At 37.7% G+C, this 19,122-nt stretch overlaps 1 protein-coding gene across 5 annotated transcripts in view; it reads right to left on the bottom strand.

The window, feature by feature from the left end:
• The window catches only part of LOC134672469 (histone-lysine N-methyltransferase MECOM-like), a 134,391-nt gene that overhangs the window by 11,997 nt on the left and 103,272 nt on the right, over positions 1-19,122 (bottom strand). For all 5 annotated transcript variants that reach the window (XM_063530401.1, XM_063530403.1, XM_063530400.1 and 2 more), the window contains 3 exons: positions 14,525-14,653; positions 11,698-11,794; positions 200-317 (listed from right to left, as the gene is read on the bottom strand). In XM_063530401.1, the coding sequence (XP_063386471.1) occupies positions 200-317; positions 11,698-11,794; positions 14,525-14,653 (344 nt within the window). The remainder of the gene's footprint in view (positions 1-199; positions 318-11,697; positions 11,795-14,524; positions 14,654-19,122) is intronic.

Genomic DNA, 19,122 nt, shown 5'->3' on the forward strand with positions numbered 1-19,122 from the left:
TCCTCTGATTCAAACTTTACTAAGATTCTAGTAATTTTTGTTTATTTGAAAGTATCTACTACCTAAGTGACCAATTAATTTTTGTTTATGCCCTTTATATTTCTCAATACATTCTAGACATTTAACTCCTCCAAAGAACCACGATTAATATTTATCTACGATATCTACGTCTATCAACCAAGTAAGAATAGATACTCACGCGTCAATATTAGGGAACGGTGCGTCACAGAAGGAGCAACGTGGTTCGGTATCCTCTCTCTCTTCGTCTTCGTTTTGCAAGGACACGCCTGGCGAGTTAACGCTGGACGTTTGTCGACCTGAAACCAAACATACCACAATTAATATAAAAAACACGGCTCGATTGGAAAATCTGCATCACCTTAGACGAAAAAATCGTTCTGAAAGCACTGCCTTAAGAAAAACCAGGCTACTGGATGTGGAATATTGATAGGCAAACTATATGGTCATGATCCAGCATGTAAATCAATAGAAAGGCAGCAATTAAAGTGGAAACTTTCGTAACAGGACGCATAAGTCTTTGTCGATGGGCCGATGTGCATATTGACACGAATTAATTTGTTATTTATTGAGTGTTCCGACTAGAAAGGTTAGCCGTACCCTGTTATTGTAATAATTGTAGCCGGTTGTTTGTTTTACAAGTGCTATAAAGATGAGTTACCGGTTAGGATGTTGTGTTTGTGCACTTTTCACTTATCCTCATCTTCATAAATTACTAGAAAGGTAAAGGTAGGTATTAAGAAGCTATTCTACGCATTTGATATATGTAAGATTTAAAAAAAACGCTGTGACTGATAACCAGGTGATCCCACAAATATTCAAATTTAAATACAATATTTATAAAAAAATTCAAGTTTGAATGTAGGTAAAGAATCACGGAGAGACGCCATATATATCTAAGTACTCAATAACAGTCATGGCATAGTCGATTGACACCATAAACAAAACAGCATACAATCAATGCAAACATTGTCATCACATCGCAATGCGAAATTTAGGACCCTCGGCATCACGAAGCTTGTCGGAAGTAAGTATTTCACATTGACACATGCTGAATTAATTCGCCTCACGACGATCGCAACCACGCCTCGAGCATTGTCTAACGAGTCCATACCTCAGCCAGATAAGGTGATATCATAGTTTTTTTGCCCATCGAAATTGTGATTGTTAGAACACTTAGAACTCGGGCACTTAAAATGTCGCTGAGCGTGTTTTACCTCTTGCGGTGCTTGAGATTGCGAGCAAGATTTAGTACAAAGACAGTTTAAAGGATTTATTACTTTTGTTTGAGCTCTGTGAGGGTTGGATAAATATCATTCTGATTAATTCTTTTCAATTATGATTAAACGGGAGATTGTTATTTGAGTGACACCGATGCCCTTTGTTGTAGGTAGCGATTAATTTCTTTAAATGCCGATTTGAAGTAAAGGATATAATTACTTAAACCTATTAATTGTTACTCGACTGACAAGTAATTAAATTATAACATAAATCACAGCAAATAAATTGCTACAATTAAAGTAAACATCGATTTTAAAGGAATAATATAAACGTACCTGTGAAATTAAATTTTCAAAAATGAAGATAGTTGTCGCGTGATTCACAAGGATGATACAAGAGACCATCAGAGGTCAACCGGACTGTCTGATGTCAACAAAGCACTGAAGTGTTTGTTACAAATTATCAGGGGGTTGGCCACCCCCACCCCGACCCCACCTGTGGGGTAATATGCTCACTTGACCCGACATTTGCACCGGGGGTTAAAAAATCATCTGAGCGTGCAATAACGGCTTTTGTTAATTAAATGCGCAATTGGTTTAATACGCTGATTTCATTTTTAGTGTTAGGAGCGTATTATAATATATTTAAATAAGTAATTATACAGGAATGGAGTGCAAGAGGATGTGGTTTTAACTATTGAACTAAATACTTGTCCTGTTCTACGATTCAAGATAATGTTTCAATCAATCACAAGATTGCATCATAAAAGTTATTACTTATACATACGAGTAGCATAGTCTATTATTTTATGTATTTAACACAAAACTGATAGCTAAATAAACAAACTCATTTGACTTGGTCATCTAGAACCATAGATATAAAATATGATTGGTTGAACAAATGGTCGAGTGAAGTAAGTGTAGTTAATGTTTATTTGTTTATGTTTTGTTCTGCTTGTTTAGACTCCAAATCGAGATTTCGGCAACAGATATTCGGATCGACTTTTTCAAAATACTTGTGTCTTCAAATAAACTACAGTAATACAGAGGGTTATTCTCTATGTTTTTAGGTCTGCCGAGTAGACACGCACATCATTTAATAGTCGATGGTTGATAGATTCTGGAGCTTTTATCAATCAACGCGAGGTGACGGCACGCTTCACTGTAATTGTTTGTTGATGATGCGCGATGCGCCGACGATAACGATAACTGATGTTAATAGCACAATATGCTGTCCTCAGTATTTATACTGTATAATGCAAAATTGAGGGAATCGATGTTATTTAAATGGTACAGTCGACGTCAAAGACATGATTAAATTTTCCGCCTTATAGCATAGTTGTAAGGTGCAAACGTGTGAACATATTTTTGACGTTGAATGTAAATGAATGGACCCGAATAATGTTCTATCTTTTGCATATAGAATAAGGTACAGCACGAGTTATGTTTTAACAGTAAGAATTAAGACAGAGTAGGTTTTTTTAACCAGAGAACAACTGCAAATTTTTGGCTAGGGATATAAGTAAATGTACAAATGTGTCCGTCAGATCTATTTGACAGAGGTGTCTGGCAGACAAACCTATGACCCTATCTATTCCTAGCTTTTAATAAAGGTGTTATGTGCTTTTATTGTTCATACAACTGGTCTGGTATGCATTCTGCCACCACCTTCACATGCAGTTCCATTAATTTACCTACGACATATGTTCTACTTCCATATTCTTATCTTATACTCGTACCCCACGGTGGTGTTGTATGGGAAACGTAACGATTATTTTTGCGTAGGGCGCAGGCGTTAAGTTTTCCCACGACGGCACAGATGGCGCGCGCGCGCGCACCGTGACGGTGACTTACCGATCTTTGGCCATTATAATGAGGACAAACTGCCCTGCACCTGTTGTTTCTCGCGGTGATAAGGGAAATATCAAGTTTATTATGTATGTTGCGTTCCCTCTGAGGGTGAGTTAGTGGCGTTTGTATGTTACTGTGTAATGGTGCTATCAGCAAGTTGAAGCAACATAAAGCGGGAATGCATACAGTCATTTGTTCCTAGCTAATTATGTATTTATATTATTTTAATTTAATTCTCGCTTTAACTACAAAATAAGGTCATGAGGTAGCGGTAGTGTGAATTGATATCTAAATATAATATCATAATAGCTAAAGCGATAAGAACACAGTCCATAATTAACGATTCTTTAAAACATGTAGATAGGTATAAGACACCTAAAGTTGCAAGGCCACAGCGACTGCTTATGCATAGAAAAAACATTAATTTTTCCACCTACGTGAATGAAAGCTTGGACTGAAATAGTTTTCTAATTTACATTGTATAGGTACGTTTTATACCCACCTAAGTCTACCGATTTAAAAATCTAGTCTAGAAAATATTACAGAGTCCATATAAGCTCGCAACTGGTTACCATCGTAAATTCAAAACAAGATCCCATTACCATTTCACGGAACCTCTGAAGTCGGTATTAAAATCTCCTTCACATTTTCCTATACCTATTGGTAGTATGGGTTGGCTAGTATTCTAGGACATTGGACCAATCGATTCTGGGGTAAACAATATTGATGCGATCTCAATAGCAGCATATGCCACACATGAACATCGTATAGCGATATTTCTATCGAGACTCGATTCACTTCCTAGTTGGAACAGGCCTATCATCGCTCGCGGCGTGTGGAGTGGATGCCATAGTACAAGAGATATCGGTATGAATAATATTATTAAACTTATACAGAAAATAGTAGTTTCGGATACAAGAATTGCTCTAAAACTGCATTAAACAAATGAGAAGTATACAAAAAAAACAAATGAGAAGTTTAGAAAAAACTGAAGAAATATTTTGTTGGTTTATTTTATTTGAACACAATGCGTAGATTAATGATAATTTTATCTTAAATAAACTAAAAAGTTCATTTATGTGATTTGTTAGGTACATATTTTATGTTATAAACCATATATTATGTTATTAGGTATATGTAATCTCATAAATACTTACTTGGTTTGGTCCCTATGACAGTATTTGTGAGAAAATCCAACAAAAATCGATCTACTCGTAGTCTCACAGTAAGCCCAAGAAAACTAGAGAGATCTAGAATATATTATTATTTTCAAAATGAACGCAGGCTCCAACACTACGTAAGGTGCGTCGAGGTCCCGAAGCCGCCGGCGCCGGCGCGAACCTATTGCCATTGTCGGCCAGGATGTGTGAGATGCGTTGCAGGTCACACTTTATCTGGGACCGTTGGGAGCCCGTAGGCGGCCTAACACATTTCTGGCTTCGACAAACTACAAGGCTTTCTATTAACACATTTACCCTGAGTTCATTTTCAAGTCAGCAGGTTACTTTTACGGCCCGATTCCAACTTCAAGATATGTCAGTTAATAGATCGAGAAAATATATGAAATAGATATATGAGTGTGAAATGTGTCGTTTCTTCAAACAAAAACATCACTTTTGACACTGACACATCTAATCCATATCGTTTCGAGATCTATTAATTGACGTATATTAAAGTTCGAATAGGGCAGCTAAGTAGTCTCAATAAAATTAGAATCATATTTTTGCCAACGGACTCGGTGACAGTACCGTACCTTATGATTAGTTATGATAAGTGGGCTCTTAGGATGAGGGATAAATACAAGATTGAATACACCATAGGCACTTAGTCAAATACCGAGAAATTCAGAAACTAAACTACCGCAATAGGGCTTAATTACTAGACAAGGGGTAAAATAATAGTAGTGAACAGCCCGGGCTATGCTAGCGTAAAATTAATTAGGTCAATGTGTGAGTCAAGTCCATTATGTTGAACAGTAAAAAATCCCATCGGCCGTTTCAAAACAGATCCACTATGAGATAACGAAGTCACGATCAAGATTAATCGCAAAATGTAAATTATTAAATTTCGCGTAACATCAAGATAGGTGCGAGCTAATCTGGTGACAAAAAACGACAAATGCAACGCCAGATTTAACCCTTCACCGGGGGCGGAGATATTAAATTGAAATATTTCTATTTTATTGTCGGTAATATTTATTTGATTGTTAAATAAACACGCGGTGTGGGACGGCGACTGTGAGCGTAATGGGGGAACTCCATTGTTGTTGCTTAATTTTTTGATTAATCATGGTGTGTCGTGGGGAATAGTGCGATCCAGGGACGTGTTAATTTCAGTTTTTACGTTATTTGGTTTGTGGTAACATTGTGTAAGTATAATATAGTGCAAATTGAAGCTAGACGCATTTCTTCTGAAATATATTTTATTCATTAAATGTTAAGGGTAAGTAGAGGCATGGCAATAATTATTTATACTACTACATACTAAACTTGTACTTAGTTTCAAAAATCTGCGCAGGTAATGTTTTAAGTTATGATTACTGTTAACAGTAGCAGTGTGGGGTTAACTAGGAGATAATGCGTTTCCAGGAATTAAAGATTCAAGTATAAATTAGCTGTTTAATTTTATTGCCTAATTTTTTCGAACATTCTCGTCAATCTGTCTAGAAAGTGCATTTACATAACATAATTAATCCAGCAAAAATATTATTTCTAAAAACCGGGCACGCATCGCGATAACGCTTGGTACAATAGTGCGTGTGCCGACCGGCCGACAATGCAACGTCATCAATTTTAATCTTCATACAATTGCGCGATGACAAATGTCAGTGGCTCATTCATTACGGCCGATTGCGTACGCACGGCTAATAAAGGGTTGAAATTATTATTGTTAAACAGATTATTTTTAAGCTTTTATGACATTCATATTAGGTGCTTTTATAATAGATATGTGAATTTGTAGTAGGTAACAAATTACTACATTAGTAAATAAGCTAGAGGTAGAAAAACTGAAGTTGGCGCTAATGCCGAAAAAAAGCAGTTGTATCCTGGTATCTGATGAGGTAATGTAGGTGTGTGCCGTGTGTGTAAGCAGGTAGGCAGTAATCGGCAGCGAATTATTCTGGAAATTTCATCTACACTTTTGTAAAAACATAAAACAAATCCTAGATGGATTGTTATTTACCTAATTTCTCGGCCATATGAAATTATATGTCCTGCATTAAACTTTGAATGATTCAAACTATAGCATAAATTGTAATAGGTATATTATGGATTCTCGCATATATCAAGAGAAGCTGAATTACTATTATACGAGTCATGTTCAAAATTAATTATTCTATTGGGGAGCTTGACAATTCCAAGCGAAAGATACAATTTGGAGACCGACGATCCATCATCATTGCGCGGACGTCATATAGGCACGCTCACCTTGCGCACGCGCCTGTTCGCATTAATCCTTTCGCAAAATCGGACTTATCTCGAAATTAATAAATTCAATAGAATTCTCTCATGCGATAAAGACCCCATCCATCATGTCTTGCGCAACCCCGGCCTATGACAAATGGAATGGAACTGCAAATCGATCCTAATTAGGGATATTTAAGAGTCATTGTGGTAGAATTGGAGTGTCATGCAGCTGATACTGGGCATATGTGGGCGGATTTGGTCCATTCGTTTGGCTTGATGATGATTGTTTATTTGTACCCTTCTGTTCGCTAATATTTCGATGCAACACATGAGCGTTTTAATTTATTATTGTTAGGCCAAAATTGCTTATTTTGAAAATTAATTAATAGTTACGTAATGTTTTGGACAAGATGTTTTCTCGGGGATACACTCATGTTAATCCAACCAAGCTGCTCACTTAATATGGGTACGTAGAGCTAGACCAAGAAAAGTCTGCTACGATTCTGATATAGCACACTCAGTGCAAGTGTTATTTTAAACGTCAAACTCCTATGAAATTATGACGTCTAAATAGGTAACACTTTTATTGCGTATGCTGTCAATATCGTTGCAAACATTTTTTGGTCTAGCTCTACTACATTTTTACAGCAGTGATAAAAATAATACTATTGCTGGAAAGTAATGTCATTAGGACGTTACAGTTATTACGGTAGGGGTGATATTAGTCGGGGCATAAATCACGCACAGGCCGGCTGCGCGAGCGCCGGAAACAGGAGCGCTGAAGACCCGACCACCTCTATACGGAGGTAGAGACAATGGAATTGCCAAAGGAATAGCTATGTCATTGATATCTGGGAAATTCCTGAGAAGAATTACCTATAGAAGGTATCTGATGAGAATTTAAGTGGCTTATTAAATTAAATTAAATACGTAGGCACCCAGTCATGATTAACTTATGGTGCTTCTGTCATAAAACTAAACTGATAGTCTCGAAATAATTAAATAAGACTAAGTAGGTACTTCTACTTCTACTTGTGTTTCTGTTTTCTTTATTTAGTGAAGTACAGTAGCGAAAGCATATATTTTTATAATTAACGGAGAGTTTGGCTACAATCTTATTTTTCTACGACGATTGAAATTATTTGCCGTTAGCCCTCAGTATTATAAAATGTATAAGTTTTCATGTTTTTCTTCCAGGTAGGCACATCCAGCAAGTCGCATGCCGTACCTAGCACACACGCATCGCCGTAATGCGTGTTCACATAGGGCGGCGCGGCGTCGCGTTCCTCGCGATTTATCTAAATTAAACATCGCATGCGCGTGCCGTGTCCCGTGTCCCTGCCCTGTGATTTTGTTTATGAATACAGCGTGTACCCGATTAAATGAGGCTCGAGGTTCTGAAATGGCCGGCAGAAAATTACCAGGGTTTTCAGTTTTATTACATGGTCCGTTAACTATTTTATTTGATTGAAAAGCTGGCACATATAATGGAAATGTACCTTTATTTCAGGTTCATTCGAAGTTGGTTTTAATGCCGCGTGAAATCCCAAGGAGCAAATCCCACTTGAGATCCCACTTATCCAGGTTTCACTGTACTATGTATGACTAATCCCAGGCTGTTACAGTGCAAAGGCAATGTAAAATAAGATCGACCTATATAGTAAAGTATGCCCACACTCGGGTCACACGTTTGACTCGGCAGGTGACTCCAATTACCGCGGCCCGCCCGAGCGTGAAGCGTGATTCAACGTCAACGCACCCGCACAACTTAGGTAAAGTTGACGTCAAAGATATATTTACATTTTTCGCCTTATTACAAAGGAGTAAGGTGCAAAAGTGTAAACATATCTTTGACGTCGACTGTACAACCTACCCGCTTCAGGGGCAACTTCAGCGTATTTACTTTCTAGTTTACGTTTTCCTGTACATTTTATGAGAAAGCTTCCGATAATATAGTGCCTTGGTTTTACTGTAATGCTGTGTTACTTATTTGACTGATAAAAAAAACAACGGGTTGCACTCCGGGAGTGCCGTCAGAAGTGAAAACTCAATGACATTGTAACAGTTTTTCGATCAGGTCACGTGTCCGTCTCTGTCTTCGGTCACGTGACCTGTCGCGAGTTTAACATTTTTTCCCCATCACAAAAAGTGCACACCGCCGCTAAAGAAGTTTTCACTCCAAAAAAAAAATGTAAAGTTCTCTACAAAGTTAGGTCAGATTGCCAGTCAATAAAGAGCAAGATGTGGGTAAGATGCTCTTGGAAATCGTGGTAATTGATGTAGGTAAGTGTCAGTTTCGCTTGGGCTAGTAGAGTTAGGCCACCTGGTTTGATCTGAACTAATGGTAGTTTAGTACTTAGATTTATAGACATATGACAACATCATTGTTGTAGCTATAAAGTCATACATATTAAATATGGTCAAATGGACTTCGAAGCGACATCAAATGTTTTGGACATGTCTAGTTTAAATCCACCCTGCAATCCCCCAATAGATTTAAATTCCATTGAAATTAACCGCAATATTGTCTTAAAGCACTTAAACACAATAAATGTCAACAAGGGCGTTGGCCCGGATGGGATACACCCCCTTTTAATTAAAAATTGCTCTTCGTCACTAGCTGAACCTATCACAATACTATTTTCCAAATCCATAGATAAGGCCTGTGTTCCCAAAATTTGGAAACAGGCATGGGTGACTCCAATACCAAAAGGTCCCGTTTCTACTGACATTGAAAAATATCGTCCAATATCTAAATTATGCCAATTTGGCAAAATCCTCGAAAAGATTGTCACTCATCAGCTATTTAGTGCTGCCCGTCTCCATATAAGCCACCACCAACATGGTTTTTACAAGGGACGTTCCGTAGATAGCAATTTAATTACTTTCACAAATGAAATTTTAAATGCCATGGACGAAAGGTGTAGTGTCGACGCCGTCTATACCGATTTTGCCAAGGCCTTTGACAAGATTTGTCACAGCACACTCTTACTCAAGCTTTGGCGTCTCGGTATACACGGCAATCTCTTTAGATGGATAAAATCTTATGTTGAAAATAGGTGCCAGGCTGTCGTTCTATCTGGGTTTACATCACAAATAAAGTATATAACTTCTGGAGTACCTCAAGGGTCGCATCTGGGCCCATTGCTATTTACGTTATATATCAATGACATCTCGGAATATGTAAAGCATTCAAATATATTACTCTATGCAGATGACACCAAATTATTCAGAATTATTAAAAATAGAGAAGATTGCAAACTATTACAGGAAGATCTAGTTAACGTAGAGAGATATTGTAAAGAAAATAAGCTTTTTCTAAATTATGATAAATGTTTTGTAATTACTTTTTCAAAAAAAAAGATTAATTTAGATTTTAATTATACATTATCAAATCGAAATCTGCATAGAGTATCGCAGATTCGAGATTTAGGTGTCGTCATGGATTCCGGAATGACATTCACTCCGCACATCGATACTATTTTACAAAAATGCTATAAGCAGCTAGGTTTTATTTTACGCGTAGGGAAGCCATTCCGAAATGCCTCGACCTACAAAATTCTTTTCAATAGCTTTGTTCGGAGCCATCTTGAATTTGCGTGCGCAGTATGGAAACCTTACTATGCTATCCATACAGATAGAATTGAGAGGTTACAGAAAAAATTTATTAAATCACTAGATTTCAGAACTGGCCACACCTATGTAAATTATGACGATTCCCTAAATTATCATAATATGCAAAAACTAAGTGATCGACGTGATTGTACCGACGCTATTGTTCTTTACAAAATAATTCACTCACATCTAGATGTTCCCCCACTACTTCAGGAGATTTTGTTCAAAGTCCCTCGCAGCAGGCAACGTATGTGTCGCAAAAAGGAGCTATTCGGAATACCTAAAACTAGAACTTGTTATGCACGTAATAACTATATTAGGCGTGCTTGTAGGTTATTTAATAATAATTCAAAACTGTCTGAAGTCGATATATTCAATTGCTCGATATATGATGTTAAGAAAGCATTTAAGTAATAATTAGGATCATTTAATTTGCATTTAATAAATAAACATATATTATATAGGTACCTATATGTGAGTGTGCAGGTATATTACAACTACTTTATTTTGTATAGACAATATATATATATATATTATGAAGTTGGTACAGTGAAGGAATTAATGAATAAACTACTAATAATAATGTAATTTTTTGCGACTTCGACTGTACCCTGATAAATAAAATTAGCTATAGCTCAGATATTTTTGTTTAAAGTAATAATTATAACTGTAATTAGCTGTCGTATTTTTAATTGAGGAAACTGTAGGTTTAAGCATATTATCATATCTTTCTGTTCAACTGTAAATGTATACAACCGTTTGTTTCTTAATAAACAATAAAAAAAAAAAAAAGAAGCAGGTGTATGTGAAGTCCCCAATCCGCATTGGGCTAGCGTGGGGACTATAGCCCAAACCCTCTCGCGCATGAGAGGAGGCCTGTGCTCAGCAGTGGGACGTATATAGGCTGAAATGATGATGATGATGAAATGGACTTCCATAATAATAGTAAATGCGTTTGTTAGAGTTTTCACTAATACTGTTTATATTAAATCAATTCTACTTGTGTAAGCATAAATGGGCGGGGCAGTTGCAGGATCCACGAAAATTATGTCGAAGAACATCTAACTCAGTAGGTATTCACAACCCTCAGCTTGGAAAGCCCAAAGAAGAAGAATAAGGTCTCCAAGTATGGTGGTATAATGCCTCGTATTTATTTGTCAATAACCGCGAAATATTAATTAAATTATTTATTTTGTATATCTGCTCTTGTAACTTTAAACTTTGGAGTACCTCAAGGATCACACATGGGACAGCCCCATCATCATCATCTCAGCCATAAGACTGTCCGTCCGACTCGTCCACTGCTGAACATAGGCCTCCCCCTTTTTTGGGGGGTGAATGCCATAATCGCCACGCTTGATAATTTTATTCCAGCAAATCCATTAGTCACCCCAGTTCATATTCAACCGCTTGGCAGGCGGGTTGGCGATCGCAGTTGAGTACACCGAATTTGAGGGACGCTGCTGCCCGTCCACCGGTGGTCTTGGACGTGGTTTAAGGACATACCCGGGTCCTGGACGTAGTTTAAGGGCATACCCGGATCCGTGGGGCTGTGGTCTACAAGTATGTATGTATAGTGTACTTACCAGCAGCTGCTTGCACATCTTGCAGCGGCAGAGGGGTCCGGGGGCCGAGGAGGAGTTCCTGCCCGGACACGATGTCCCGCGTCACCTTGTACCAAACCTGGAATATGGAGGTCATTTGTTATGGATTTAATACGTAGTGTTTCTGAAGAATTTTATCAAACTGGTGCGAACGCTACTGTTTTAATACTTTTTAGGGTTCCGTACCTCAAACGGAAAAAACGGAACCCTTATAGGATCACTCGTGCGTCTGTCTGTCTGTCCGTCGGTCACAGGCTATTTTCTCGGAAACTACTGGACCAATTAAGGAGCATTCCACGGGCTGTCCCGTACAAACGCATTTAATTTCCAGTGTTGCGACCTTTTATCGTCATTTAAAGCAGGCGATTATTTTTCTGTGCATATTTTTGACCATATGTCATAGAAAAGGAAACTTGTATACCTGCAAATCTTCAGAAAACTCGCGTTTGTACGGGACAAACGGTAGACAATTTCATGGAATGCTCCTTAAGTTGTAATTTGGTACACATATGTAAATTAGTGACCCAATGATGGACATATTTTTTTTATAATTTTTAAATACATACGTAGGTTCGAAGTTATTTAAGAAAATAGCCAAAAAATGACCATTTCCCCACTTTATCTCCGAAACTACTGGGACTAAAATGTAAAAAAAAATACACAAAATAGTTCTTTACCTATAGATGACAGGAAAACCTATTACAAATTTGCAGTCAAGCGTGAGTCGGACATATGTACGGAACCCTATAAACGCGAGTCGGACTCACACTTGGCCGGTTTTTTAATGCTAGAACGTCGATTTTAGGTCCATAGTCCGTGGGTTTGCAGCAAATCGTGCTCAGTGGCGTGCAATAGGAGAGGCCTATGTCCAGCAGTGAACGAGAGTAGGCTGATGATGATGATGATGATGAAGTCCGTGGTTTTGCTTAGAAAATGATGGTTCCAAACAAAAATTCGACTTCATAGCACAGTCGGAAAAATATGAAATAAACTCTGTGGTGAAAAATGTTCTGCTTAATATTAACTAATTCATATTGTTTTAGTAGTTTGGCTAAAGTGTAAAATTGACATTATTAGACATTGTAACCGAACATAGAAAATATGCCATTAAAACAAATTTTATTCCAACTCCTGATTATAATAAAAACGTTAAAACTCGTAATATCAAATGAAAATCTCAAAACCTTGACAGGGGTGAAATATCAAATAGCTTTTAACCTCCCAAAGTGGCACAATACGTGGATCTAATCACCGCATCTGTTGCGCGACTCACAACCATCCGCGACTTACCACATCGACTTTACAAGCCTATCCTGCTCTTTAAGCCACCAAATGAAAAGGATAGCATCATTAATTTCACGTTAAATATGACGCAAAACGCGACGGTGCGGTAGGGACGCTTGCTCCCCTTCGATTGACCGGAAGCGGGACACAGTTGTTCAGGCGAACACCGATTTTCTGCCACCGGAAGTACCCAATGTTCTACATTCAAATTTGATTGGGGTAGTGACATAAAAGACGCAATAATGAGGGCTGCCGTGATAACGATTCGGCGTATTCGTTGGGCTTTTTGAATTGTGATTATTTTTGATATACGAGGTCATTATGTATTGTATGTTTTTATAATTATTATAAGACTTTTATTTTTTTAAGTGAAAGCCGGATTTTTTACTCGATTTTAATCCGGATGTTGGGAGTTTGAATCTAGGCCCGCCCAAATCTGTTTCTCGGAAGTGTATGTAAGTATATGAGAATAAATGAGAATGAAAACCCACAAACCACTTCAATTCGAAGACAACCGAGGTCACCACACAAGCGCCCCCAAATAAATTTTGTATAGAAACGCGACTGCTTATTTTTAAAAAAAGATAAACGATTTTTATTCGTGACGATCACAAAACATGTACGAACATGTACAGACAACATGGCTATTTCAGTTACACCCGCAAGTACGACCAGTACTCGTGTACATTAAAAATATTAAATTAACATTTTAGTTTTAGGGGTGTTACTGGGCTATTATAGTAGGTATAAAATGGTGTAGGTACTTAAAATACAACATATGTAGTTGTGTTGCTCAAATCGTAGCATTTTACAAATACCAAAAACTGTCCCATCAATGTGTGGTGAACTCGTGCTCTTTGTGAGCGCTTCATACTCGTAATTCGGCGTCTGTGTAGTCTGTGATATCACTGAAGTATAAATATAAAAAAAAGCGCTGGTGGCCCAGCGGTAAGAGCGTGCGACTTTCAATCCGGAGGTCGCGGGTTCAAACCCCGGCTCGTACCAATGAGTTTTTCGGAACTTATGTACGAAATATCATTTGACCAGTTGCTTTTCGGTGAAGGAAAACATCGTGAGGAAACCGGACTAATCCCAATAAGGCCTAATTTCCCCTCTGGGTTGGAAGGTCAGATGGCAGTCGCTTTCGTAAAAACTAGTGCCTACGTCAAATCATGGGATTAGTTGTCAAGCGGACCCCAGGCTCCCATGAGCCGCGGCAAAATGCCGTTATCCCGGCATTTTGCCGGGAAGAAGAAGCGAGGAAGAAGAAGCTACAAAAATCTGCCGCCCTTCTGGTCGAAGGGTGTGGTGTTTCGGCGGTTCCGGGGGAATCTGCCAAATCCTACACCGGAACATGCGACACAACTGAAAACCGCCGTGTCGCCGAAAAAAATTTTAGCTTGTAGGATTTTTATTATTGTATGTACGTTAGTTTGTAAGGTATGTAGCTATGGATCTCAGTTGCCTGATAATAAATGATATTTAATTTTTTTTAATTTAAACAAATCATATAAAACAATCATACTTGTCCAGCCAGCAGTAGATGCTGGACGTTGACGTCCTGCGGGTAGTTGGTGGAGCGGACCAGCTTCAGCCAGTTGGACTTCTCCGAGCTGCCGTCCAGCCAGCCGCGGATGCCGTTCTTGCCGAGGACCTGTGGAACACACTCATTGGGTTAATGATGGTAATCGCACTACTTTAGCCCCAAGAGATTACATTGCCCATTCTTAAGAATCTATTGTTGTTTAATTTGACGGATTTTTTAAAGATCAATGTTACCCGCTAAAGTGAGATGTGTCATAAGCGATCTAGCTCCTAAAATTAAATATTTTACCAACGATCAATAGATAATTAATTAAAATTATTCTCAGCTAATTAACGAATTTTTGATAAATGTACATATTGATAGAGGGATTTTTTTACTCTCGTAGAATTTTAATCAGGCATAAATTACAGTATTTTAGTATTTTTAAATAACCATTAAACGTGTTTTTATTTTTACGTTCAATGTCTATAAGTAGGACTGCGAGAATTGAAGATTACGCCATCTACCCGATTAACGTGGAACTAGCAAACAAGTAAGTAAGCTCCAAGAGATGTGAGTGTTTGTGTCCCACAATGAATTACGAGAATAACAGTAAAAATGAAATACATTACGCTATATTTTAATTATATTAAAAGCTAGAATATATTTTATACGATGTGGTTAAGCGTAATGCTAGCAAAGCTACTCAAATCTAGTCAAATCTTACACACCAACAAAAAAATGTAGTCATCAGATCAAAATAAAATAAAAACAATTTGCAAACTCTAAGATAGCAAAAACAAACGTATTTACGAATTCGACTTTAATTTTACAACAAACTTTCCCAATTTATTATTGTCGCGGCCCGATATCATTAGCGCCACCTCGCGGCACCTGGCGGCAACAGACATTAAACCGGACACCGCAGCGTCATGATAGATGGCGCTATTAGTCCATGTCGAGATGTAACGGGGTCGTCACAGCTTGGACATTTGTCACTGACCGCCCTCATTCGGGGATGATTTAATTTTCATAGGTGAAATTAATCGGCTTTTATCCGTCTGAATTGAATGAGGGATAGCTTAATAAAATAATATTCAGAGTAAGGCTGTCAGTGATGCAGGATTTATTTATGAAATGCAATATCTTTTATATTACTATTCTTTATTAAGGTTTAATTTTTTTTTAATTTTATAAGCTATAGGTAAAAATGCCGTAGGCATGTTGAGGTAAAAGTTGCCTTAAGTTGTTGAGGTATAAGGTGAGGGTGAGGTACAAATTAGATTAGAGATTGTTGTTTTAATTCATTTTTTATTCTAATCACCGAGCGAATTTCACACATTAATCTAAGTTTAAATTGTCTTAAATTTATAATGATAATTACCTATCAAAACTAGCAATTGTGCAAGTTGATAAAATAGACGCCACACTACATATGATAATACAATAATGATAATCGCGTGGAAAGACTCTAGACGTATCTTCTTATATACCTAAGTGACATATAGGTAAGTACCTACCTAATAATATTACTATAAACCTAAGCGGCATCCTTATATGTCTACAGTCTAGGTACAAAAAAAAAGTACAACTGCAGTATATATTTAATACGTCGACCGATAACCATCATCGTTACTGATCGATTCGCTAATGCCACGTTTCTCTTCTTTACCAATTGGACCGTAACCTACAATTTACTAGACACTTACCCCCCCTGTTTACCTTCGATTGAGTCATAACGAGCCAGTTGAAGATGTGTACTTCCCTGATAGAGGGTTGTGTTTGAGCCGTAAAATTAGGGTTTTTAAGCTTGATCTATTGCCTCAATGGAACGGGGAGTGGCGGTGTATCGATTGTATTAAAGTTTTATGTCTTCATGGCTTTGTTTGTGGGTTAAGTCGAGTGTCTTACTAGATAACGTATCATTGTTCTTGTTAAAAATATTACTTACTGTTGGAGATTATACGTTTCCCATGTTGTAAATAGACAACAGGGTCCCGTTTCTCAAGCTTGTAACTTGTAATAGGTACAAGTGGAAGCCCCTTTCTAACAAAAGCTGTCAAAAAGAGGCATCCTCTTGTTGTATTACAAGTTACAAGCTTTTGACAACGGGCCCCAGGTATAGGTATAGTAGTAGTGGTACAGTCTTAAAGCAATAATTCAAATTCTAGAAGTGAAGAAACCTATGTAACTCGGCTAATAATTACCAAAGAGAATAGATAGTATAGAGGGGTTCTGTCATAGTAAATTATGTAGTCACCGTAAATTAACTGCCATCTATCGACACACGACTAAAACTCAAAATGAAAACGTATAAAATTATCAAAAAATTGTATATTTATGGATAAATGATTTTATTATTTTTATATCATTTTGACCCATGTTCATTCACTGCTATCTATGTGTTAAAATTGTTAAATATCAAACGATGTCGTCACGCCATCTAACCGAGCATAGGCCAAAGGTGTGTGCGCCATCTATCCAAGAATAACATTTTCTTGATTTCCGAGGCACCTTTTTTCCTTAGACTGTATTCATCTTATACGAAGTTACATATGTCTTTGTAATTACTTAATGTATTTTTGCAAGAATTGACTGAAACGATATAATAAATAAGGTAGGTAATTCTATCTAATGTGGCATTTTTTTCCAACAAGAAAGTTATTAAACAAAGCTTAAAATCCAATACACCCGGCACCAAATTTACAACCAGTTCATAATAAGTTTAAAAAAACACTAGGGATGTGCCCCTCCGAAGCGCCCCTACAAGCAAACACTTATCAGAAAGACGCCGTCTATCATTACCTAATTTCTCGTAAAATTAAAAACGATCACTTTATCATGTCGGGAAAAATGTGAAGAAAATTACATGAAGAATAAAATGCATCTGTTGCGTAATCGAGTGACGATAGGATAGAAACTTTAGACAAGTTGTAAGTTTTATGTCGATCGCGTAAGGTTGAAATCTGTTGGGATGGTACGGTTGGATGGTACTCGTACAAGTGAGGTATTAATCAAAAGGCAAGTCGGGAAACCCTCCTTCCGCGTCAGCGACAAGCCTTCCGCAGCATTTATCCTGTTATTAAAACTGAAGCGGGTGCGTTGCGTAAAAAAGATAATTATCTTAGCCCTCGTCTTGGACAGGGTTGGTGGTTAGATGAAAAGTTTTATTTTTACTGTTATTCTAATCCATTTTAAAATTTTATTATGAAGCAATAAAATTTTACCTACGTTTGTGACATAAAAGCCGTTTTGTACATAAATGGAGTTGCAGTAGGTAATTAGATCGCATATCGTCGGGTGACAAGCAAAAGTCATTTACTAACACCATTGAAATTATTGGACTATAAACTTTAATTTTTTGATAGTATACTTAGTGACTTTTGCTTGTCACCCGACGATGGCGACGATATTTTCTGGAAATATTTCGTCGGGTGACAAGCAAAGGTCACTAAGTACCACCACAAGTTCATAGCCATAGTGAACCATATTAGTACTAAAAGAAGGTCGATTTTTGTTTAAATTTGTTTTAGTAATTAGTGACTTTTGTTTGTCATCTGACGATTTGAGGAAACGAATCATTTAACTGTAAAATTTGGAGCGGGGCTCATCAAGGAAGTTCATCAAAAGAACAACTACGTACCTAAACGGTGTCAATGCGGTTATGCGCCAAACAACTACGATTTTACGGGTCGTAATTTATCTTAGGCGTCCTAGGTATCGCTGGAGCGATGAGATCGTGAAAGATCTGAACGAGCTCGGTGCTGTCGATTGGACAGAAACGGCACTAGACAGAGAAGCATGGCCTTCCTTAGTGTCAGAGGCCAATATCCGCTTCGTGTCGCTGCGCCACGGCAGTAAGTAATTTATCTTAAAGTTCTACTTAAGGTTCTTGCTCTGAGTGCTTACCCATCAACATTTCACTGCTAGTCAATACATATCGTGGCAACCCTGTAGACCCGGGCGATGAGTTGCGGAGTGCCGGCGGCACATGCCCGCCATCACTCATCGATGTGCCCGGTCAAGGATGCCGCGACACTTGTTACTAACATACTTCATGCTCGTTACCACCCCTAGCCGTTATTGGAGTTTGACCCAGCAGTGAACGCCGGCACACAGAAATCGGAACTTTAATAATTTTAATAAGCTGAATATTGCGAGCATTTGGTAATTGATGTCTGCCATCAATCATGATTTTTGACCCATCGGCGACCCTCTAGTAGATCAAAATGAACTTGGAAATTGAAAAGAATTAATAAAATAGTACATTACTGCAGAGGCCGTGAAGTAAGGGATTGCAGGACGAGATTGCGGTAGACCGGATAAAGCGAGTCTTGCAATCCCTGTTCCGCCCAAGGATTGTATAGTGCTTTTCTCAAACAATGTAAGAAAAGCTAATTTATTGTGAATTAAATATTCATCTGTGTATTGGATGCTACTCACATGTTGGTTTGGTAAAAATCTTAAAATCCTTTAGCTACTTACTCTTAAAATTATCAAAATTCTAACAGACTATACTATGAGTAGATCAATGAGAACAAATACATACCCTATGCCATTATTGGTGGTAGTTTACTATTTGTTACGCCAGCGATAGG

The sequence above is a fragment of the Cydia fagiglandana genome, chromosome 17, assembly GCF_963556715.1.
Source record: "Cydia fagiglandana chromosome 17, ilCydFagi1.1, whole genome shotgun sequence".
In the NCBI taxonomy this organism is placed as follows: Eukaryota; Metazoa; Arthropoda; class Insecta; order Lepidoptera; family Tortricidae; genus Cydia; species Cydia fagiglandana.